The following is a 24,286-nucleotide window of genomic DNA, read 5'->3' on the forward strand; positions in this document are numbered from 1 at the left end:
CTGGATTTCCCTGTTGTTGAGTTGCCCCCAGTCCATCTCCAGGAGGCATGGTTGGGGGGGACGAGCGGGTCCCCATAGCTGCTCCATGAGCGTGCCTGTCACATGCTTCTGCACAGTTCATTAGACTGGAGTTTGCCCCAGCTTAAGAAACATTTTTAATACCTGGTCTAGCCCAGTGGTTCTCAACTGGTGTGATTTTTACCTCCCGGGGACGTTTGGCAATATCTGGAGGCATTTTGGGCTGTCACACCTGGGGAGTGCTACTGGCACCTCAGGATGCTGCAGGACAGCCTGCAACGCCCAAGGCAGCCTCCCCACCCCCGAACAAAGAATCGTCAGCCCAGTGCTGATGGGGCCCAGCTCAAGAACCCTGCTCCGGCCTGCTGCTGTGCTGACATGTGTGACCCCGGTCCTGGAGGGGGTCAGCCACACGGCGAGTTAGGGGAGGGCGGGGCAGGGCGTCTCACTGCCACTGTCAGGTGCGTACGTACCCCCTGGGGGGTCTTGTTAAAACATGGACCCTGGTACAGTAGGCCTCCAGTGAAGCCTGAGAATCTGCATTTCTCACCCTCTCCCAGGAGGCGCCCAGGCTGCAGGTCTGTGAATTGCCCTCTGAGTAGTGGTGTCTTGGCCACAGGTCGTGTCTGGCACTTTCTCCGCTGCACCAGAATCCTGAGAGCCTGTCTCCAGTGCCGTCCTCACCGTGTCCTAACTGCTGTTCTCTTTCTCTCGTCCTAGGGTTCCCTGGGCCTGTCAGGTCCCCCTGGGAGAGACGGCAGCAAAGGCATGCGGGTACGTCTGTTCCCATGGGGCAGCACCGGGCTGGGGACCTCCTGATCAGAGGCCCCTGTCTTCGAGTGGGGTGGCCTTTGCCAGGGCCAGGCCTGAGCTGGGGCTTGTTTGTACCAGGATCTTCCCAGGTCCCCGGAGGCCAGCCTGATAATTATAACATCACCAGCAGCAGCCGTTGCCACCAGGCATCACCCGTGTGTCCCTGGGAGCTGTTTTCTCACTTAGTTGACAAGCATGGGAGGTCTTGTCCAGTGCCTAGACCTGGAACCAAGTCGAGGTCCAAGCTGAGGGACTCGGTTCCCAAGTCCCCAGTTCACAGCTCAAGGAGTCGGTGAGACCCCAGCAGCAGCCTGAATGGCCAGCCGGCCTCCCTGGGGGGGGCACCCCGACTCCACCTCTGCACCCGCAGCCTCTGAGTTGGAACACACTCTAGGACCCCAGGCAAAAAGTGATCTCAACTCAGGCGGGTCAGTCTGATCCAAGATAAAGGGGTCCTCTTCTCCAGCAAGAACCCAAATGGAAGTCGGCTCGGGTTCTTGGCGGCGCCTGATGGGCACGTGAGCCGCTATGCTTGCTCCACTGTTCTGTCTCAGCTGAGTTTTGCTGGACCAGCAGCAGGAGTGCATGGGGGTTGAGGTGATGAACACCCGCAGTGAAGATCAGCTCCTTTGCTTGTAGAAAGAGTCTCTGGGGGAGCCGGGTCTCCGCTCACCAGTGGTTACATCGTTTCCGTGCCGAGTTCTAGTTCCAGGAAGAGATGCCCCGGGTGCCTGGGCCTGTGTCCCCCGGGTTGTGACCACATGTTATTCTGTGCGTGCAGGGGGAGCCGGGAGAGCCAGGAGAGCCGGGGCTGCCCGGGGAGGTGGGCATGCGGGTAAGTGTTGCTTAGAGTTATTCCTCTCATGTTCCTGGTGCACAGATCTTGATGCAAAACGAACTTTGTGGGTAGCATCTCCTTAGGTGTAGAGGTGATGCCCAAATGGGTTGCCTACCTACGCTCCTCATGCACCACACCCGGGCTCATGCGTGTATGTCCACACATCCATGATGTTTCCTAAAGTCTTACAGAAATTGAATCGTACCGTACTCTGCCAGTTATCTTTTTAACAAGAGACATATCCTTCCACACCAGTACGGATCGATACCACCTATTCTCTTAATCAGTGCATATTATTCCATGGTATGGATGTGTCGTAATTTACATAACTTTTCCTCTGTTTGTGGCCCTCAAGGTTATTTCTAATTTCATCTGTTTTTCACTAAAATCAGTAAATGTACACACATGTGTGTGCACGTGCACGCATTTCTCTTACGTATACTGTATTTTTATTTCAGTAGGCTAGATGACAAAAATTGGGATACCTTTGGTTGAGGAAAAGAACGTTTTAATTTTAATAGATTTTAACACGTATTGCCCATTTAGTAGCCTAGAAACCATAGCAGCCCATGGTCCAGGCAGCAGAGGGGCCTCCAGGCCCTGCAGGCTCCTGTCGGGCTTTGTCAGGACTCGTCTGGGCTGTGCCGGCCCCACGGCGAAGTGTGAGTGATGCGCTGAGGGAGTCAGTCATGTGACCGGGAGCCGTGCACACGTCCTGGCCGGATCCTGGCACGGCCGCGGGCCGCGGGGCACGTGGAAGCGAGACGGCCGCGCTGGCCTTACGATGGCTCAGAGGCAGCACACTGTTTCCTGTTCCTCGAAGTCGAGCAGAGTTGCGTGTGAATCCTGGCTCCACCAGGCAGGGGATGGCACGAGCTCTGCGTGGGGCGGGCAGCAGCGGAGGTGGAGGGGTGCCTCGGGGAGGCCTTGTGCGGGCGGCACGGTGGCGCGTGGTGGGTGAGAAGCAGCCCTCTCAGCCCTGCACACGGTTGCTGACCGAGTGTAGCCTCTGCTCCTGCCTCTTCTTGCCACTCCCGACCTTTTCTGCGTGAGCGCTCTTCTGCAGGGGTCCCAAGGACCTCCTGGGCTTCCCGGACCTCCCGGCCCCGTCGGAGCTCCTGTGAGTAGAGGCAGCTGTGCGGAAGGGGCTCTGTCGCCTCTTCCAGGGACTGGGACCCAGACTCTGACAGCTCCCCGTCCCACATCTGTACACGGAGGACATGGCAGTGAAGCATGGGTGACTCTTCTTAGACCAGAAATGCTTACACGTTATGGTACTTAAAGGATCTCTTGGAGATCACGTTTAAATGCACGTTCCCAGGGCCCCATTCCCAGCTAAAGCAACAGGTTTGTGTGGAGTCCAGGACTCTGCATTTTTACCCAGCAGCCCAGGTATTTCTGACGCTTGACCTAAAGAAGCCATTTTTACCAACCTGTCTAGTCAGCCGCTCCAGAAGGGGGTGGAGTCTTTATTATAAATTCCCAGCCCCTAGAACAGTGCCAGACACATGGGATGTTTAGGGACCAAGTGCCCATGAATAAAGCGATGAAGAAGTAGATATGGTATATCGGAGCAAGTGTCTTCTTGGGCCTCTAACCTCGTTCTTGGTTCTTATTAAGAAAGATTTGAGATGATCTCCAAATGAAAGAAGCAGTGTTAAAGGTCGTTTTCAAACAAGGCAGCCTGCATTGCCTCAGGGGCATTCAGAACCTCTGATCTCTGTGTATCTGGCCAAAATATTTGGATGGAATTAGAATGGCCTGTATATCCAGCTGCCTCCGAAGGCCTAAGTGGTCCGCAGACCCTCTGCCTTCTGGGAGAGCGTCCTGTGCTCTGGCCCTGTGCCTCTTCTCCAGGCACCAAAGATGTAGGTATTATTCCTGGAATCCACAAGCAGGCCTGGGCAGTCTCTTCCCCCTTTAACATCTTTTTCATAGAGCGTCCAAGGGTCCCTTCTCCAGGAAGGGAGTGGAGAGAGAGGGGATGCAGGACATTCACCTAGTAACACAGGACATACTCAGGCCTCTCCAGCAGGGCCATGCACCAAGCTGCATTCCTGCCCGGGAGAAGCCGTGCTTCCACCAGCTGGGGTGCTGGTGACCCTGCAGCTCACTGCACACCCTGCACCTCTCAGAGGAGCAGACACACGTGCATTCTGATCTCTGCCCTGTAATGTGGGGCAGTAGCCTTCAGGTGGAACTTCTGCAAGAGTCTTGTGCAAACCAAGGGACTGATGTAGACACTCATTGGCTCACTTAGTCGACAAGTGTTTACGGACATCAAGCGGCAGCTGCCCTGCCGGACCGCGGGGCACGGTATTGAAGGAAAGGCGGCACCGCCCTCGTGGGGCTGGCGTTCTGCTTGGGGGAGACCAAGGATGTGTCCTGTGGGGCTGAGTGCTCGAGGAAAGTGAAGCCTGGTGAAGAGGATGGACGGTAGGCGGGCGGGGCAGGGACTGTAATTTGAATCCTGTGGTCAGAGAAGCCAACACCTTGGCTGGCGTTTCCCTCACGTCTGCTCACAGAGGGGAGGGAGTCCTTAGTGCAGGTTCTAGGTGTTGCTCCTGAGGACGGTGGGGTGGATGGAGGGTGGGGCAGCGGCCCTGTCCCTGGGGAGGTGGAGGAATGTGGCTCAAAGGGGCCCAGAGTCTCGGGTTCAGTGCTGGGCTGCTCCGCCATTCCATGGTCAGACGGAATCACAGGCCCTGGGTGGCAGTGGGGACTGACTCCAAGGCCACCTTCCTGCGCTTGACCAGATGAGCTCAGGGACCAGGGTGGGTTCGAGTCTTAGCAGGGAGGACCTGGATGATCCAGGCGGGGGGACCAGCCCCGGGAGCTCACGTCTCACGCAGTGGGGGCACCCGGCTCGCCGCCCAGGCCTGAGGGGGGAGTGCAGGCCGCTGTGCGGACTGAGGCTGCACGGGAGACAGACCGTCACCGCCTTCCCAGGCAGGCAGGCTGCCCACGGGCCTCAGACTCAGCCCAGAGAAGCTGGACGGGGCTGTCCTGTTACTCACCTTCCCCTCTTCCCCAGGGCCTCCACGGAGAACGAGGTGAAAAGGGAGCCCGAGGAGAAAAGGTATGTCCAATCTGCTTCAGTCAATCCTTGCAGCTTTCCATAGACAATGTGTGTGTGCACGTGTGTGTGCGTGCGTGCGTGTGCGCGTGTGTGTGCGTGCGTGCGCGCGCTGGCAGGTGAAGGCCGGTGCAGAGGAGGCATTAGTTTCCAGCCTTCTGAATGTAAGCTCTGGGCCCAGAAGGCTGTGGGCTCGGTACGTGCGGGGGCTGCAGTCCCCTCGCAGAGACAGGGTTTCGGGTTTCCTGGCCAGAGAGGTTTTGAAAGAGCCTTTGGATCCGGACTCAGTTCCGGTTCCTGCCGTGGACTCATATCTCCCTCGGCAAGTTGCACGAGTTCTCCACACCTCGATTACCTGACTCTCCCACGGAGGGAGGGAGCGTGGCGACAGTCGTGGCCTTGGGGACCCACGTTTAGCCTCATGCATCAAGTGGTGTGACCTGACCTCAGCTGAGACTTATAAACGCACGTTGCCACCGAGGTGACGTGGTCAGGGCGGGCTGAGGCTGGCCGTGCCTTCGTAGGGAGGCTACTGGGTCACAGGTAATCCTCAGACCAGATCCTTCTATGGGTGCTAAGGCAGTAGAAGGCTCGGGGTTCTGCTGGGTGGGGGTAAGGACCGCATATCCCCCCTGACCTCGCCAGACAGCAGCTGGCGTCGAATTCTCAGGAACCCCAGGCCCATCTGTTCATGGGGCTCCTTCAGATCAAGAGCTAGAAATTGGCCATGTTCCATTTTCAGCAGCTACCCTGTTCCATCTTCCTAGAGTACATGTTACTCTAGTTTTATAGGGAATGTCTGAATTATTAAGGAACTTAATTTTATTTCAGTATATTTGGAAAATAGTGAAAAAACAGCCTCTAATTCCACCATCCTGCTACGACTGCGGTGGCCACTTTGGCACGTTCCCTGTAGGACCCGTTCTTGTGTGTCCCGTGTCTTCCTGTGTAGTCACACGTGACATGTTCTGCTTGGCATCCCGTCTTGTCTCTTGTTCCCGCGTGGAGCCTCTCCCCCCACGCTGCTGTAGACTTTTATGACTTATCTTAAATGGCTGCGCAGCGTTCCATTGTGTGACTAGACCGTGATTTATGTGCCCGTTCCCCTAGTATTGATCACTTAGGGTTGTTTCCAGTTTTTCATGATTAAAAACACTGCTTTGGTGACCATTTTTGCACCAATAGCTTTATTTATTTATTTTTCAAATTTAGGATGGTTTCCCTAGGCTGCTCCCCCAGAAGGGAGGCTCCAGTCAAAGGAAACGAATGTGTTGTGTGGCTCTGGAAACACGTGGCCCCGTGGCTTCCCAGAAGGCTCCAGAAGGAAGGAGGGGGCAGAGGCCAGCACAACGCCCCACCTCAGCTCCAAAGCATGGTTTCCGTTTGTTTGGATATTAAATTTTAATCACTGTAGCTTAAAAAGTGAAATACCTTACTTACCCCTTGGTCATTATGAGTTGCGTCTCTTGGTTCTTTCGAGAGATTTCACGTGGCTCCGTGTATTTGGTTACAGGTAGAGCGCCTCTCTGTGGCCCTCTGCTCCTTCCCTTTATAAGGTAGAGTCTTGAAAGTGACACTTGGGATAACTGAGAATCCAGGCACAGGGCTTGATGGGCAGCTCTGGTGCATGAGGGAACAAGGGTCTCATTTGAAAGCCCCCGTGGGAGCAGGCAGGGTTTGGGGAACGGACCCGGCAGTAGGGCTGAGCTCCAGACCAGCAAGAGGGACCCTGAGACTCCGTGGCCAAAGGCCCAGGTGCACGGACATCCCCCTGGCTGTCACCTGTGGGCACGATCAGAGACCCAGGCCCGTGCCCTGGCCTCCAGGCCTTCAGTGTCCCGCCAGCCGCTACTGAGTGCCCGGTGCCTCACGTCCTGCGCTGACGGTGGCAGTGCAAGCAAAGACTGAGGACAGGCCCTGCTTTCGAGGCCCCAGGAGTTGAGTGGGCCACACGGATTCACAGGGTCAACTCGCTTCGTGGTCGTGTGAGGTGCGCAGTGCCCAGTACAGCCTGGAGCGTGGATAGCCCTCTGTAGGCCTTGGCCAGACCAGTCAACGAATAACAGGTGAGTCCTGTGTCCTCAGACCAGACCCCCATAAGAAGGATAACTGGTGAATCGAAGGCGTGGGAACCGAAGCAAAGGACAGTAGCGTGGACACGGCTGGTCGTGTAAGGACAGGAAGTGGGTGCAGCCCCCCGGTAGCTCCGGGACCTTGGCCATCAGATCCAGGGGCAGTACTGACACAGCACTGCAGGGCGCGGACACCCAACGCTTGATCCCCTGGGGAGGGCTCCCCACATGGAGGGGTCAAAGCTGTGGCTTTGCCACTTGCCTGAGGCCCGGGGCTGGGCCAGGCCTGCAGTCACGGCATCTGAGGACCCACGGGCAGGAGCTCGTGAGGGTCCCCGCCCACAGAGGACTCTGCTTTGCTTCACGTGGGGAGCACGTGCCACCAAACGCCCTGGGGTCCGGGAGATGTGGGCTCAAGCCGCGCAGCACTGATCCGGAGTGTGCAAAAGGAAATTAGGAAAGGAAAGACACCTCCTTACTTGGCCTCAGTCCCCTGCATTGTAAAATCGCGGTGGGATCTGGATTGAGCCAGAAGCCGGTGAGGCGCCTGGCCCCAGCCCTTGCCCATCATCTGGTTCACACGCAGTGCCTGGGGTTTCCGGACGTACCTCCCACATGTGTCTTCTGCCTCATGAAAGAATATGGAAGGAATCCTCCCAGTTGAAGCTATGTTTTAAGTGCTTTTTTTTTTTTTAATGTGCTGGAAAGAACCCAAAAAAGTAAAAGCATAACTTCAGTCCTTAAGAAGCCTGCAGTCTGACTGGGAGCTTGTGAAAAGTTAAGTTGATTCATCCATTTGTTTATTCATCCATTCACTCCCCAGTCATGTACCCACCCACCAGCTCCCAGCTACAAATATTTTAAATATTTGTGCGACCTCCTTCAACTCTCTGCTCAAGCGCCACTTCCTCAGAAGTCTTCCTCGGTCCCCAGGCCTGTCCCAAAGCTTGCACGTCGGTGCCCCTGGAGCCCCTGTGGTTTTCACCCTCATGGGTCACGTGCATCACATTTGTTTGCCTTTCACCCCCAGCCCCGCACACATACCTGTAGCCCCCTGGCACCTTGAGCACGGTGCTCACACCCTGTTCACCTTACACACCTCTGGGGCCTCACACCCTGGGGTGGTACCTGACAAGGAGCACCTGGCCAGGCCTCATCTACCGATGCGCTGAGCACCAGGTGAGGAGTGATGCAGGAGCCAAGATCGGACTCAGATTACAGGGGACCTTCAGTAACAGGTGTGTGAACTTGGACTTTTTTAGAGATGCGTAGGATGGGTTTAGAAGATGCATCTTAGCACTTAGGCCTAGGTGAAGCCTCCAGAGTGGATGAAATGGTGAACAGGAAGCTGCATGGACCACGTCATGGAAGCCAGGAAATGTCACCGACAGAAAGCAGAGCAGGAGCACGGCACCGCCGAAAGACGGTCTCCTAAGCTCCCTGGTTGCGGCAGTCGAAGCTGAGCTGCTGAGGAGTTTGCATTTCCCAGGGTTTCAGTCGAGACTGAAGTACAGAGCTGAGGACCCTTCGCAGGCCCAGGGGGAGCCAGCTGTGCCCCAGAGGAGCTGGGCCGGCCCCTTGCTGTACCAGAGCCTCAGGTTCTCGTCTGCGGAATGGAAACATGCACAGCCTCCCTGAATCTTGTTGGAACCTTGGATAAGACCACAGGATCAAAGTGTCCAGCACATAACTGACACATCCACAGACATCCGTGTCCTTTCCCACCTGTGTTTCAGGGGGAAAACTCAGTCTGCACACTCAGTGCTTAGTTATTCCCAAAGTCCTGTTTTGAAGTAACAGCCTTTTCCCATATAATGCTGGGCGGCTTGTCCAGTAAGCTTTTGAAGTCTTAAGACTTTTTTTCCAGCCAAGAAACGCTGCATTCCTGTCAAAATTCTAAATTATCAGATCTAGAAAGGACCATAGGTAACCCTGGAGATCTCCCGTTATTGTCCAGAGGGGGAAACTGAGCCCAGAGGCGATGTGTTTCCTGATGCGGCCCGTTACAAGGAGAGCAGGTGCTGGAAACGTCTTGGGCTTTCCCCGCAGGGCACACGGGCTGAACAGTCGACATTCCCCCAGGACTGTTTCTTCCGATGGGCCACAGCCCTGCCCCCTGCAGGCGCCACCTTGCAGGGAAGCTCGGGGAGTGGGGGGCCACCTGCAGGGAGCCCCAGGAGAGGAAGTCCAGCCGGTGACCCATCAGCCTCAGTCTCCCCAGGCTGCACCAGGGAGCAGCATCGTGGCACAGCGGGAGCCCCGCACAGAGATTCTGGAGCCAGCCTGCCTGCGTTTTCAGTCCTAGTTCTGGGATCTGCAAGCAGTGTGACCTTTGGAGAGTTTAGTTAACCTCTGAGTCTCAGGTTTCTTCAGTGCTGAGGGTAAATATCTATTATGTAAGGCTACCGTGAGGATTAAACGAGTTAGTATCTGTAAAATGCTTAGAGCAGTGCCGGGCAACATATGCCATATTTATGGAGGGTGGGGAGTCAGAGAGAGAGATGGAGAGAGAGAGAGTATAGAAACAGCAGGACAGAGAAAGATGGGGGCGTGCATAACCTGAGCCCTGCGAGCTCAGCTTTGGGTCTGAGCTCCGGCTCCCTTGCCGACTTTTCTCGGTGACTCTGGGGAGAGCTGTTTCCTTCTCTGCACCTCTGTTTTCCCATCTGTCAAACAAGAAGCCTGGGCTGCATGATCTCTTAGGCTCCTTTCCAGTTCTTATATCTGATGAGTACTTAAAACAGCTTATTTTCTCGTGGACCTCTCAGATTTCTTAAATCAGCAAGAAGGAAGTTTCCATTTCCCCTTGAGACAGGCGCATCCCGCTGCCTGGCTTGGCCAGACGTGGAGCTGGGCCAGAGAGAGCCAGTGGCCGTGCATCACTGAGGCCACCTCCGCCAGCCACCTGGCAGGGCCTTCTCTGGGAGGCGGGGGCCGGGAGTTAGCCCTTGCCTCAAGCATCTTCTGGAAGGTGCCTTGCAGGCGCAGCGAGCTGTGGAGGCTCTGTAGGCACAAGGACCTCCTAGTGATTGAGGGGCAGTGAGGCCCGAATGGGTTGTCTGGGGGCTTTTGGGCTCGGGACAGTCGGCGAATGGTACAGTGTATCTAGTTAGTCACAAAGAGAGGAGTCCACTCCCTAGGGGCCAGAAGTTGGACACGGCGGCCCCAGCTCTTCTATCTGGAAAACCGTGCTCCCCACACAACTTCGGGTGGGTGTGGCTGTCGAGCTCCCGAGGCCCCAGGGAGGACGCTCCAGGGGTCCTGCCTGCCCTGGTTTGGGACTAGGGAAGCCCAGCTTGGGGGCTGGAGTGAAATGGTCAGAGCACCAGCTTTGGAATCAGCAGGACCAGAGTCTTACCCTGGCCCTGCCTCTGTCAGCCCTGGGACCTCACACCAGCTTCTAGTCTCTCTGACCTGTGTCCTTATCTAACATCTAGAGGTAACACCGTCTGTCTCAGGAAGTGACCCTGAGGATCCGATGAAATTAGTTGCGAAAGCAGCTACAGGACTTAGCACCCGGTAGGCACCCCTGAACGTTTAACGAAAGGAAGTGGGAGTTCTGAAGGGACTGTGGCCATGGTGCATCTCGCCCACACCAGCCCCCAACTCTGTCTTACGCTGAGTCGTCAGTAAGACCATGGCCTTCAATCCACGTGGCTCTGGAAGGGCTGGCAGCGTTGCCCACCAGGTGTTACTGGGATGAATATTTGTTGACTCTCTCCTGTGTGCCGGGTGCGTGTGGTTACATCTTTATGGAGCCAGTGCCCAGTGGAAGAAGCACACCACACACCCCCTCCCGCATTAAATGTGCACAGGGACACGGAGATTTCAGGGTCCTCAAGACTAGGCAGCCTAGATGGCAGGGGCTGTGGGCGGGTTTTGTGCTTTAAGTGGGTTGCGTGTGCCCTCTGCTGTCGGAGACCTAGAACAGCAAGTGGACCTGGCCTGGGGGAGCCCCCCCGCCCCCTGCCTTCACCGCAAGCCCCCAGGATTGAGACAGTGAATACCAGATCTTCTCTCTTGAGCTGTGTGAGCCAGGATGGCACACTTAATCTCTGAGACTCAGTTTCGTTTGCTGAAAGCAGGGACGGTGTGTCATAGGATTGATGTGAATTTTAAATGGGATAGTGTGTGTTCAGCTCCTGGTACCCAGAAGATGCTGCAGACGCAGATTGAGTCTGCTTTGATTTGCATATTCCAGGCTTCTGGTGGGCCGTGCTCCCGCTAGTTTGAATGCTGACCCCATTCTTCCCTGTGACTTCCGCCCCGCCTCCTGTCCCAGCAGGGCTCGGAAGGTGTTGCAGTTAAAGGCCCGCTCTCAGAACGCCGTCTTCTGTCTTCCGGCTCTGTCCCTGTCCACATCTCTCTGCCTCCTTGTCCCTGTCTCTGCTGTCCCTCGGCTCATCTCTGTCCCTCATCCGTCCTCTCCTGCTCATTCCCTCCCTCTCTCATCCCCTGCTCATGGAGACACACACCTATCAGCACCCCAGTCGCGTCCCTCCTGCCCCACTCTGTGTGCTGAGCAGGGAGAGAGACCGCAGATGCCACGTCCAGCCGAGCCCGAGCCCTGCACCCTGCAGCTGTCCTGAGTGGCAGCTGGGAGAAGTCTTGCTTCTGGGCTCCACTAACCTTGATGAGTAAGTGCAAGGCTGTTAAGAAATAGGGACATGGGCTGCGAGGTAGGACTTGTGGTCAACACTACTTCCTTTGCTGAGCCCTGTGGAAGTGCCCCGGGGGACGTTCAGTAGGCTGGCCTGCCACGAGGAGAGCTCTGGAATGGAAGTCAGGAGGCCTTGACTTCAGTCCTGGCTCCATCGCTAAGTTTCTGTGTGACCTTGGACAAGCTATACCTCCTAAGGTTGTCAGTTTCCTCACCTGTAAAATGAGGGGGTTGGCGTTCTTGCCAGATCACCTGCTCTGGGAATCAATGGAAGAGAAGCTTGTGGTCCTCCAGGGGCCTCTGCTCAGACCCCACGGGGTGGTAGACATAGAAGACTGAGGGTCAGGAGAATCCAGGTGCTGGTGCCAATGCAGTCACACCTTGCTGGGGTGAGTGGCTTACATCAGGGCCTCCATTTCCTCATCAGGGTCATCCTCAAACCTGCCAACCCCATAGCGTTCGGAGGAAAAGAAGATGCAGTAGCACACGTGGAATCACTTGGCAGAGAGAGAAACTGCAGGCAGCTCTCCTCTCTGCTCAGCCCGAACTTCATGTGATGGAAAGACTTTAAAAGAGTTAATGTATGAGTGCTTGGAAATAGAAACGCGTACATCATTGTTCCAGGATTTTAAAATCATCTCTGAAGGATAGGAAATATACATGGTTCAGTTTACGTAGATGCAAAGTGGGGGGAAACTGCAGTGCAGCCTGCGGAGCGGGGAGAGGCGCTGGGACGATCCGGAGTCTAAGCCAGTGGACGTGGGGAGCCAAGGGATCCGGGGACGGTTGCCAGTGATTCACCGAGGCCCCGCCCTTAGAGCGGCAGAGCTGGGCCTCTCCTCCCCTGACCTCTGCTTGAACTGTCCAGTGGGGAGCACCAGTTTTTGCCCCCAGATTGAGAGAAAGAAGCCCCCCCCCCACCCGCTTACCCTGCAGTCACCAGGGGTGGGCCGGGTACACCGAGTCAGCATCCGCAGGCAGGCACCCCGGACTGGCAGAGCAAAGATGCGCAGAAAACCAAGAATCCTGAGTTATGCGAAGGAAGACACCATCCTGGAAGACAACAAAGAAGGAAAGAAAGAACTTAAGAAAGAAAGTTACAGGGAAGTAGAAGGAGAGCTCAGAATCCTTCTCTTGTGCTGTGCTGCAGCCATTCAGTAGTGTCAGCTGGGGCCACACTGCGCGTCTCCAGGCAGGGCTCCGGGGGCGCAACAACGAAAAGAGTGAACCCAGCCCGGTCCTCCAGGGGGAGGGGAGAGAAGGGTGGTCACGTGGAGAATAAATGCAAGTTGGATTCAGAGCTGTGAGGGGGACACACACGAGACCATGCTGGGGAAGAACAGGACATGGAGTCCGGACTAAAAGGCCAAAGAGGTGACATTTACATGAGCCCTGAGGGCACCGAGGAGCCAGCAGAGAGAACGGCAAGCATAGCCCTTGGAAACGACAGAAGTTGCTGTAATTGAGGCACTCCAAGAAGGAACCTGGGCTGCTGGAAGCTGTGTCATAGGCTGTTGATACCAGCATGAACCCACCTTTTGGAGTGATCTCTCGCCATCAACCGAGCTCTTAGGGCCCAGCTGGGAGAAGGACACCAGCAAGGAACACTGGACCCGAGGAGTCAGCCATGAGGGGTTCACACCAGCATCACGGGCATGGCTTGGAGGAGAACATTGGTATTTATCCACTGGCTGTCATAAGCAGGTGTTTTAGATAAGTCATCTCATTCGTTAGTCATCCGTATCTTTCAAAGAAGGGATAATTTTCATCCCCAGGAAACACAGTCAACAGAAACATCTCAGAGAGGTGAAGCAACTTGCCCAAGATTCCAGAGCTAATAAGAGATTCGCACCTGTGTGAACAGAAGCTGATGGGTGGAGGTTGTGCGGATTTTAGCCCACTGTGATCCAGCAGTTAACTCTTAGGTCTGTACCATGCACTGCAAACAGTGGACGTTTATACGTACTTCCTGGGTGGATGAATGATGTGTAAAATGTGTCCACAGTTTTATGAGCTGCATTACAAGCCCCATGCATTTATTATTTTTTTTTACCCCCATGTAGACCCATGAGATAAGGAGTCTGCGTGGTTCAAAGAGGCTTTGAAAGTGTGTGGTCTTCACTTGGTCACAGATTTAGATGAGAAGCAGAGATGAGAGTGTGGTTTCCCTGATCTTTAACTTATGCTACTTGACCTCCAATACACATAAACTCTAGGCTGCTGTGTGTGTGTTTGGCTCTCCTGGTGCCTCGTGGAGAACAGAGCATGCTCGGGAACTAAGGGCCTTTGCTGGCCTTTCCTTTTTTATGACGTTGACCCAGGGGATGTCCCTCTGTTCTTCATTTCTTCTCTTTCCTTCTTTTGCCAGGGGGAGAGAGGCCTGGATGGATTCCCCGGGAAGCACGGGGACACTGGAAAGCAGGTAGGCAGGCATTGGCTCCGGGGGCCGGACGGGACTGGGACCTGTGCAGAGCTCATAGGGCCTGGGGGCTGTGGCCTTTGTCCTGCTCGGCTGGGGGTTCCAGGAGGGTTAGCGACCAGCCCCCAGCTTACGGCCACACGTGGGCTCCTCCACGCCAGAGTGGAGGGATTCCAGAGAGCACACCACGTTAAATCCATTCTCACCTCAGCAGTACGACACGTGATCATTAATGTAAAGGCCGTGGGCGACGCGCACGTGTTCAAAGTGCTGTATTCATTGCAGTCCTGTCCCCGAGAGTAAAAGATTACTAACAGCCCTAATGCTCATCAATAGATACAGGAGAATAATATAAAATTAATGTGGAAATTAATAGAGCTTCTAATGTCCTGATATGATATTCTCTGAGATACACTGTTAAGTGGAAAATAAAGGCAAGTGTAGGATGGTGTGGGAAGATGCATCTATGAGCCCAGAGGGGACCACATGGAGATGTGGCATTGGGTTAGTTGAGGAAGAACTTTCTAGCAATAAGTGCAGTCTGGGAAGCCTCGTCAAAGGGGACCGGTGCCTTCTGGGGAAAAGGCCAGGTACAGATTTGGAGGCAAATTGCCCTCGGCCTCTTCCTTCTCCTCTGCTGCCCCTGACGGCCTTCCTTTCCTTCTTTCCTCCAGGGAAGACCCGGCCCTCCTGGCGTGCCAGGGCCCCAGGGAGAAAAGGTAAGCCAGGCCCTGGGGTGACAGATGGCTCTTGACAAGCGGGTGTGTGAGCTGAACAAATCAGAGCCTGGGGTGTGTGTGTTGGAGGGCCCAGGCTGGAGTTCTGGGAACAAAGTGCAGACAAAGGTGGTGAGTCAGGTATTAGAACTCAGCCTACAAGAAATTTCTGGTTATTGTATTTAAACATTTTTTTCTACTTTTAGGAATAAAAATCTATTTAAAAAACAAACGAAAATCCCTATTATATAACATCCGGACATATTAAAATATTGTGCTGCCCTTAAATGGCTTTTTGGACTAACGCAGAATATGAACAAATGCAAAAAAAAAATCCTCACAGACGCCTTTTCCTCTTTCTCCTTTTCTCCTTCTCTCTCCTCTGCAACATTTAGTTGTTTTTTCTTTTTTAACCAGAATTATACTCCTGAAAATGTGCTAGATATTTCATAAATAAAATAAGGTTTTATCTCATCCTGCTGGTCATCTATTCTAGAACATTTTCACAACAAGGCTTAACTCAGTGAATTTGCTGCTTAGGATTTATTTATCTCAACAGAAGGAACTGCATGTGAAATTTCTTTGTAAACTGTGAAGTGCTATGAAACTGTATGAAGATAATAACCTTCCCAGGCATTCAGGGTCACAGAGGGAAACTAAGAAGGTGTACTGCGTTCTGGATTATAGTGGGAGGAGTGATGAAATACAGCCCTGCATTTGAGTACAAGAGAAAGATTTTCTTCCAGATCTTAGGCCCTTAGGAAATACATCAGACTTTGGGTCTGAGAACAGCTAGGAGAGAGATGGGCAGCAGGAGGAATCCAGCTAAACCAAGGAGGGTGAGACCAGGGATGCAGCATTTCTCAGTGTCACACTGCAGAGTTCAGGTGAATGTCACTGCCCGATCCAGACGAGTTCTCAGCACGTGCTGAAAGTAAAGGAAAAGAAAAAGGCTGCTCTGACTCTTTACCGAAGCAGACAGGGTATAGTTATAAATAAATAAAAAGATATACAAGCTAAACAAGCCTCTGTTTAGGAAAGGTGGCTGGAGGATATTGATCTCTTCCAAACTTGCTCACTTGGGCTTCAATTCTAGCTGAGTTAATTATTCTCTCTCGAAGTATTTTTAGAGTTGAGATTTACATTGTTATGTTATCCTAGTGTCAGGGTTTTAATGTATTCTTGCAGTTCCTTGAGAGGGGATGCTAAATCCTAAAATAAATAGTTTATTTCAAGTCCTGAAGAGAGAATGTGTCTTAAAGTTTGGATCTAGGTGACAGCTCTTTCCCAATACTGTGTGTGTGTGTGTGTGTGTGTGTGTGTGTGTGTGTCTGTGTGTCTGTGTGTGTTATAAATTCCAACCTTCCACTTCATTTATAGAGGTGTTTGGCCCCTCCTGATTGGTAAGCAGCTGAGTTGTACATTGCTTATTATGATGAATGCAGCAGAAATGGGAAGACACGGTCAAGGGTCATGGTATGATATGGGGCATTCATTGGAAGAGTCGAGAAACCAGTGGTTCTCAGGTGATAGAATGTGTCTCAGCTCATTCTGAGAGAACATCACTGGAACAAATCTTAGCTGCTTTACAATTTGAGAAAGTCATTGGAACCATGGAGCTGATCTTTTAAACCCCCTAACTTTACAGATGAGAAAACAGAGGCCCAGAGAAGTAGGGTGTCTTGTTCAAGACGCCACAGTGGCTACAGACCAAGGTGTATAGATCTACCTGCCCATACGATGATGCACCACAGACCTCAATATCAGGGGATGCTCTACCTTTTCTGTATTAAGAGTTTTAATGGATTGACTCCATGGTTATATTAGTTATCTTCTGCTGCATGACAAATCATCCTGAACCTGAGAAGTGTGGTCTCGCCCAGTTTCTGAGGGCCAGGAATCTAGGAGCGGCACGGCTGGGCTACTGTGGCTCGGGGTCTCCCAGGAGGCCGAGCTGTCGCCAGGGTGTAGTTATGTCATCTGAAGAATCCACTTCCAAGCTCACTCACAGGGTGGTTGGAAGCCTCGGTTCCTTGGTGGCCATTGGCCTCATTACACGGGCCTCTCCCTGGGGCTGCTCACAGAGGTGGAAATCACTTCCCCAGAGTGCGTTGTGAGCGCTCTGAGACTGGGGTCTGGCAGGGGGAACCCACAGTCATGTCTTATAACCTCATCCTGCAGCAGTACCTCTGACTTCTGCTGTGTGTTACTGGCCACACAGATGAGCAGTGGTGCAGTGTGGTCCTGCGCAGGATGTGAATCGGGAGGCGGGGCCATCTTGGAGGCTGACTGCCCCAAGGGATAAAATAGATCTTTGAAAAAAATGGCACCCACGTGGTGGAAAGAAAGTGATTCAAGGACAGACGAGCTTTTTTGACCTTGAACATCTCTGTGCTTCAGCGTCCTCATCTCTAAGGTAGGGTAGTATCTGAGAGGACAAGATTTACATCATGTCAAGTCCTTGGAACAAGGCCAGGCGTTTAAGAAGGATCCGATATCTATTAGCTATACATACACAATTCTTATGGATGGACTATAGGATCTTAGTTTTCCTTAATAATGGTTTAATACATTTGATCTCATAGTCTGTAACATTACCTATGCAAGTGAGAAAACATGCGTTGATTAATTGATTTCATAACTATCATTGAACTTCACTTCCGTGGTGTAATGATGATGAGAAATGCAACAATGGAGACAATAAAAATAAATGTAATAATGAGGCAGCGTGTAAATAAAAGAAGAAAGATACAGTATGAACCTCAAAAGATTCATTATTCAGCCACATAAAGCTCTCTCTCTCTCATTTATATATAATATATATTTATGTATATATTTTATATATATCAATATTTATATATATTATATTTTTGTACATTTAAGACAGCCACACAAAAGTATTACAGTATAGTTCAGAATGTCTTCTAACAATCATATTGGCAAAATATTAATAAGGTTTGGGGGCGTGTAGGGAAAACAGACTTCTGCTTGGGAGAGTTGAAGAAGGCTCATGGGGGAATGGAGAAGACACACCGGAGCTGGGTTCTGATTGCGTGCAGCTGGGCTTGCATCCAGGTCGTGGAAGTGTGTAGAGGGGATATAGGGTGATAAAGAGTGCTGTGTGTGAGCATGTGTGTGCACCCGTGTGTATGTGGGTGGTGGTGTCATGGAAAGGAAAAGCGAGAATGGAAACACGTTTCTGAGGCAGGACTCGGTTATTGCATGTGAGAGACAGAAAGGCAGGTACAGCAAGGCAAATCGACACTCCTCATTAACTCTGTACTTGCCACGCAACTTTGCTGTGTGGCTAAAAACTGCTCTAAAAATAGTCTGTTTTAAAAAGACATTCTTAATTGAGATTTTAGAAAAACACCTGATGCTATGTAAAGAGATGTGATTTTTTCCAAGTCTTAGAAAGCAGTGGGACCATCAGAATTGTAACTGCACCAGTCAGAGAAAACAGGTCCTGTCCATAAGATAGAACCTCAAATGCAATGAAGGGTGACAGACGTGCCCTGAGTCCTTCTTTCTTAATCCTCGGCCTTAGGATTTAATAGATGCTTTCCTATTTATCCAGCAACTCATTAACTCTTTGCCAACTTATTCAACAGTAGTTTTTCAAGGCTTCCTGTGCTCCCTGAGCGAGCCTCTAGGGAAAATGCAGTCATATCTCCAAGCTACATGTGGGAACATTGGCTACAAGCGGTGCCCTCGTTTTAGCTATAGGGCACTAGGGTAGTAACAGTGAAGATTTTTCTGTCGACAGATGTGCCCCATGTAGAACCAAGATGTAGCCCATGCTCTGGAAAACCTGACCTAGCCACAGGCATCAGAGCCTGGCGGTAAGGCAGAAGGAGGCAGAAGACAAAACTTCTGTACGTCATGATCTGGTGACAACGGACAGGCCTCATCACAGCATCTGTGGTAGTTGTCACTTGCTGAGTATTTACTGCGCGCTGACCACGTGCTGAACCCGTGACTGGGCGCAGAGGACGCGCCATAGGGTGTGATCACTCTCTTGATGTGCGCGGTGCGGAGCCTGCTGCGAGCAGGTGCCCACTGAACGGTGGAGCGAGGGGTGCTCTTGAGCGGGAAAGTGGCGGGAAGAGCGCCAGCCAGGTGTAGGCACTGGGTACGTAAGCGAGAGCGAGGCTCCTGCAACCTTGATGCAGAGGTACGAATGAGACAGGACACTTGAGATTGTTAAGTCAGCCCACATGACGGTGTGTGTGCTGGAGCACAGAGAAGGAGGTGGTCCTGAGGACGTGCGTGGGTGAGCGGGGGCCTCGGGGGTGTGGGGACCAGCAGGAGCAGGTGGCAGAAAGTACCCTCTGTTAATGTGATCCTCTCTGGGTCCATCCGTGTTCTGCCGACGGCATTATTTCATTCTCTTTATGGCCGAGTCACGTTCCACTGTATGTATGTGCCACCTCTTCCTTATCCATTCATCTGTCGATGGACACTTAGGTTGCTTCCACGTCTTGGCTGTTATAAATAGTGCTGCTGTGAACATTGGGGTGCGTGTATCTTTTTGGATTAGAGTTTTGTCTGGATACATGCCCAGGAGTGGGATTGCTGGAGATTATCCTATTAAGTGAAGTAAGTCAGAGAGAGAAAGACAGATATCATATGATACCACACATTTGTGGAATCTAAAAAAAAATGATACAAATGAACTTACTTACAAAACAGAAATTGACTCACGGATACAGGAAACAAACTTATGGTTACCAAAGGGGAAAGGGGGGAGAGATAAATTAGGAGTTTGGGCTTAACAGGTACACACTACTATCTATAAAATAGGTAAACAACAGGGCCTACTGTATAGTACAGGGAACTATACTCAATATCTTGTAATAACCCATAATGGAAAAGAATCTGAAAAAGAAAGTGTATATATATATATACGTACACACACACGTGTGTGTGTGTATGTATGTGTATGTATATGCACAAAGGGAACAAAGTACCCTCTGTTGGAACGTTTGTCATTTCTCCGCAGGGTGCCGTGGGGCCGGCAGGACCTCCCGGGGTACCGGGCTCGGTGGTAAGTGATGCAGTCACCCGTGGTTGGAATCACGGACTCAGACACTGATAGGATTGTGTAGCTGGGAGAGTCGCTGCCTCTGAGAATGAGGCGGGACTGTTCTGATGACACGAGCTGAATACAAGGCTTTGCCCACTGAAAATGGGGTAAAATCAGAGACAAGTCAGAAATTGCTGCCTTCCGGCATGCTGTGTGCCTACGCGCCATGAAGTGGAGTGAGGGTGACTATTAAGAAAGTGCCACCAGATTTGCTGACATCTGGTTTGTCCCTCAGGTGCAGAGAGAGGGCCTGAAGGGCGAGCAGGTAAGAGGGATGTGGGTCCTCTCATCGTGGGGCTTTAGGTGGTGGCAGAAATAGGAAGGCCACTGGCGTGGAGTGGCACTGCTTGCTGAGCTCAGGTGGAGCCCTTCAGAGACAGGTCAAGTTGACTCTGCCAAGAATGCAGATTCCCACCCTGTGTCTCTGGGTCCCCTTTGGGAACTTGGGAAGAAAACTCTGAGTCAGCAAAGGGTCATGGGTGGTGGCCCGGGGCATAAGGACGGGGAGTCATGGCTAATTCTAGTTTGACTTGTGTTACCAGGGAACCCCGGGACCACGAGGTCACCAGGGCCCTCCTGGGCCACCAGGCGCTCCGGTAAGTCATCCCTCCCCAGCCCGGGGTCCACACCTCTAGGTCTGGAAAATCATAGCCATTCTCGCTTCCGAGCTCTGCGTTATTTCAGAAGCTCATCCCGTCACCCTGAGTGACAGGGGTTGTTGTCAGCATCTAGCACAGGAGGAAACTGGGCCTTGAAGACTGAAGTCACTGGGCACGGATCATGCAGTTAGCAAGTGTGGAACTGGACTTGAAGCCCAGGCAGCCTGCCTTCAGAGCCCCCAGTCCCAAACATGCCAGGATTGGGGTTTCTGGTGTTCAGTCTGCTGTTTTAGTTTCCTTTCAGATAAAGTGGAATAAAAACATTGGACACTTCAATGCCAGTTGAATCATTTCCAGTGCACATTTGCTTTTCGCATGTTTCTCATTAATACCGACTTTGCAGTGGTTTGGAGCACTTCAGCCTTCGGTTTCTCCCTCTGTTAAGAATTTAATGATGTGTAAATAACCATTTGGGAAGAGGCCATTCAAAGGGACTCTGTGATCATTTTTGATGTGAGTTCAGATACTAAGGATAATTAATAAGAATACAGTAAATTCCACAGGTCAGTGATTGAACCTTGCTCCTCCTGGTAACATGCTGTTGCTTCTTTCAAGTGACTGTTTTACTGAAGGAAATAAAACAACTCTTATCCTGAAATGTCCATAAATCAGATTTATAATTGGATTTATAATAAGGCCCATTCCTCATTAGGATAAATGTGTATGTTTTTGCTGGGACAAAACTAGAAGAAACTTAGAAGATGTTTTTAATGCCAGTATAATTAGAACAATTTCATATCGAAAAGTTCAGGTCAGAAAAGCTCCTTTCTGTCTCTATAACCTTAGATACCTTGCTTAACCTTTCCAAGGCTTGGTTTCCAGAGCTCTCCACCATTGTTATAACTGTTGAGAGATTTAAAGTAGATAATGCAGGTAATGCAGTATGCTCTCAGTATTTAGCTCTCTGTGCATATATGCACATATATTTCAGGTCATAATTGGCAAGTACTGACCATCTGTACTGTAGTGTATTTTACATGCAAACATATGCATATTAAGTTTGCAAGGGTGAAGTTGTTATTTTTCTACTTTTACCAATGAAGACATTGGTACAGAGATACTAAATAGCTTGCACAAAGTTATACAGCTAAGAAGCAGAACTGAGCTTTGAACCCAGACCTGTCTGACAGACTGGTCCATGCTCTTTTCATTCCTGAGTGCACAATGCAGCAGTATATCCTCTGAGATGCACAGAGGAGAATTACTTTACTTCGTGGCTCCCACTAAGGGATAAGAAGCTAGGAGTGCTCAGCCCTGCTTACTTCATGAGGCAGCCTTCTTGATCTCTCACTCTGGGATCTGGGATGTAATAATGGGCAGTCCTTCCCCCTCATATAAACTTTGTGATGGTAAATGAGGGAGGGAGAGAAGGAAGAAACCTCAAACACTTGTGGTCTCGTACTTTATTTTATATCAATTGAAATATTAAGGCTGGAGATACAGGGATGAAAGCACATGGACTGATCCATGTGAAAGGAGTGTGAAAAAGAAATAATTGTGAGTAAACACTTGCAATCTCTAGATGATTAATGAGAATTCTCTGCATGTGTCATTCCTGTGACCCATTGTATAGGACAAGGAGAGGCTCCTGAACCCTCAGTACTTGCAAACACCAGACTACCTCAACCCTGCAGCCCCGTGGAGCTGTCCAGGGTTCTGAAGAGGTCCTCTGGGCTAGATACTCTTGATAGAATGGGATTGAGTACAATGCATGATGTTGGTGATGAAATTCCCTTGGAAGGAGTTCAGAAACCCAACAGCCTACCTAAAGACCTTGTGAAAAGTGGGGAACAGTGATGAGAGACCAGGAGTGGGAGGTTCTTAAGGCCACAGCCAATATCTCTCCTGTCTCTAAATCCACATGTTTATCACATGGTGGGAACTTAATACATGCTAATGAAGGAGTGACCCTCCTGACAGATATTCAAGAGGGACATCAGAGTGGGACCTGACTGCAGTCTGAGCTCATAAGGAGCAATGTGGCCATGGCAGGCACTTGGGGTTAGGAGCCAGAGCATCTGGTTTCATGTCCCAGTTCATCCACCAAGTAGCTTTGGGTTTTTGAACTCTACCCCTCTTATCCTCTTCTGCTTTCCTAAGTTGGAAATCATCGTCATCGACATCATTTCCTACATAAATGTGCTGTGAGGGTTAAATGAGTTAATGTAAGAAGCACTGTTCTGTGAAGCCTTATTAAGCCCAATACTGATATCAATTGTTATTTCTGTCTTTTTTGAATCCCCACCAGCACCTAGCCCAGGGCCTCCCTCAGAGCAGTTGCTCCCTAAATATTCTTTGGATTGAATCAAATCGAGAACCTGGCTTCAGTGACTTCTGTTGAGAATGGAAAATTTTGAGTTTGTGTTTAGCAATCCCAGAAAGAGGAAAATGTACCCCATTCTCTAAATGGAAACAGTGTGTGGCATTCTCCATCCTTGTTGAGGAGGCTTGCATCTTTGATTCTTTCCCCAAGATGAAACAGTTCTGGTAGTTTTAGCAATGTTTGGTTAAGTGTAATAAAAAAAAGGGCCAGCTGGGCAGACCAAATGTGAGACATCTCTTGATGCTTAATGAAAACTCACTTCTGCAGGGTCTTCCTTCCCTTGATGTGTGCCCTGAGCTCACTGCAGTAATCCTTGTGAGGAAGGGAGATTTAAACCTTTAATTACTACGGTTTGTCCATTCATGTATTCATTTTTATGGTGTTATTAAGGGAAAAGACCTTAGACCTAAATACAATTCCATCACTTAATAGTTATGCAAAATGTGGCAATAGTAGCTGTTTGCATGATAATCATGTTATTGAAGATGAGGAAATTGAAGCACAGAGAGGGAATTTCTGGCCCAAATTCACCCGTAAAGTTGGTGGTAAGAGTCACAGTTAGAGCTGAAGTTTTCATTTTCCCATTCACATTTCTTGCCATATTCTACGTGACCTCATTATACATTTGGGTATAAATCAGGGTGCTGTCAGGAGGTGCTTTGTCAGGGCTTTTGTACCCATCCTTCATGTGGTCCTCACAACCACTCGGTAGGAAAGTTTATTATCCTCACGTTGGAGATGCGCTAACTGAGGTCCACAGATGCCCAGTGACTTGTCTGAGGTCAGGCAGCAGGTACCTAGTGAGGTGTTAGGGGGCAGGATTTTACTTAGGTCAGTATGACCTCTTCCTGCACCAGTTTGTTTTTTGTTTTTTGTTTGTTTGTGTTTTTTTGCTTTGTGGAAATTGATCTTTCTCAGATGATTTCATTTATTTATCCAGACTGTCATTTTGCATATCGCAGTTGATGGAGAGTCAGATAACCCAAGCCAGTTATTGCCGAACTAGCAAGATACAGGGGCAAAGGCCCCAGGCTTAGAGCTAAAGACACTTGGATTCCAGGCACCTCTTTTGTGCGCACTTTTTACAAAGCACTGATGCAAGGCCTTTGGTCCTTATTGTACTCATCTTTAAAGTGTGAATGATGGTGCCTACATCTTGGTTGTTAATCACACTTAATTACATCAGATAGGTGCACATATTTTAAGTGTTATAGATTTGAGGGAATAGGATGTTTTTTTCCCTTCTAACCTCCCAGTTTCCCCACTGGAATGGGATGGTATTTTCCTACCCAATGAGAGTGACAGGGCGAAGTATATCCTGTGGTCTTTACTCTGTATTTACCATGGTCTGTCTCTCTTGTTTTTTCCCCTTTCTCCTCCTTTAAAGGGTCTGATGGGTCCAGAAGGCAAGGATGGACCTCCTGGTTTGCCAGGTCTCCGAGTAAGTAAACTGTCTTTCCTTTCTGGTGCCCCAACTCAGCCGCACTGCCCCCACCCCCCATTTTAGCTGCTCAGACAGAGGAGATGGCCCCAGTCTTGGGAGCTTGGAATGAATATTGGAAGCAGATTGAAGGGTTAGATTGAGTTCATCAACAGTGGTTGAGGA

The 24,286-nt window shown here is 50.9% G+C and overlaps 1 protein-coding gene across 1 annotated transcript in view; it reads left to right on the forward strand.

Moving 5' to 3' along the window:
• Window positions 1-24,286, forward strand: part of COL22A1 (collagen type XXII alpha 1 chain) — a 242,723-nt gene that overhangs the window by 87,654 nt on the left and 130,783 nt on the right. The window contains exons 12-21 of the mRNA XM_036831041.1: window positions 739-792; window positions 1,613-1,666; window positions 2,736-2,789; window positions 4,704-4,748; window positions 13,846-13,899; window positions 14,571-14,615; window positions 19,615-19,659; window positions 19,934-19,963; window positions 20,241-20,294; window positions 24,068-24,121. Of these exons, the coding sequence (XP_036686936.1) occupies window positions 739-792; window positions 1,613-1,666; window positions 2,736-2,789; window positions 4,704-4,748; window positions 13,846-13,899; window positions 14,571-14,615; window positions 19,615-19,659; window positions 19,934-19,963; window positions 20,241-20,294; window positions 24,068-24,121 (489 nt within the window). The remainder of the gene's footprint in view (window positions 1-738; window positions 793-1,612; window positions 1,667-2,735; window positions 2,790-4,703; window positions 4,749-13,845; window positions 13,900-14,570; window positions 14,616-19,614; window positions 19,660-19,933; window positions 19,964-20,240; window positions 20,295-24,067; window positions 24,122-24,286) is intronic.

The sequence above is a fragment of the Balaenoptera musculus genome, chromosome 17 (assembly GCF_009873245.2).
Source record: "Balaenoptera musculus isolate JJ_BM4_2016_0621 chromosome 17, mBalMus1.pri.v3, whole genome shotgun sequence".
Classification (NCBI taxonomy): Eukaryota; Metazoa; Chordata; class Mammalia; order Artiodactyla; family Balaenopteridae; genus Balaenoptera; species Balaenoptera musculus.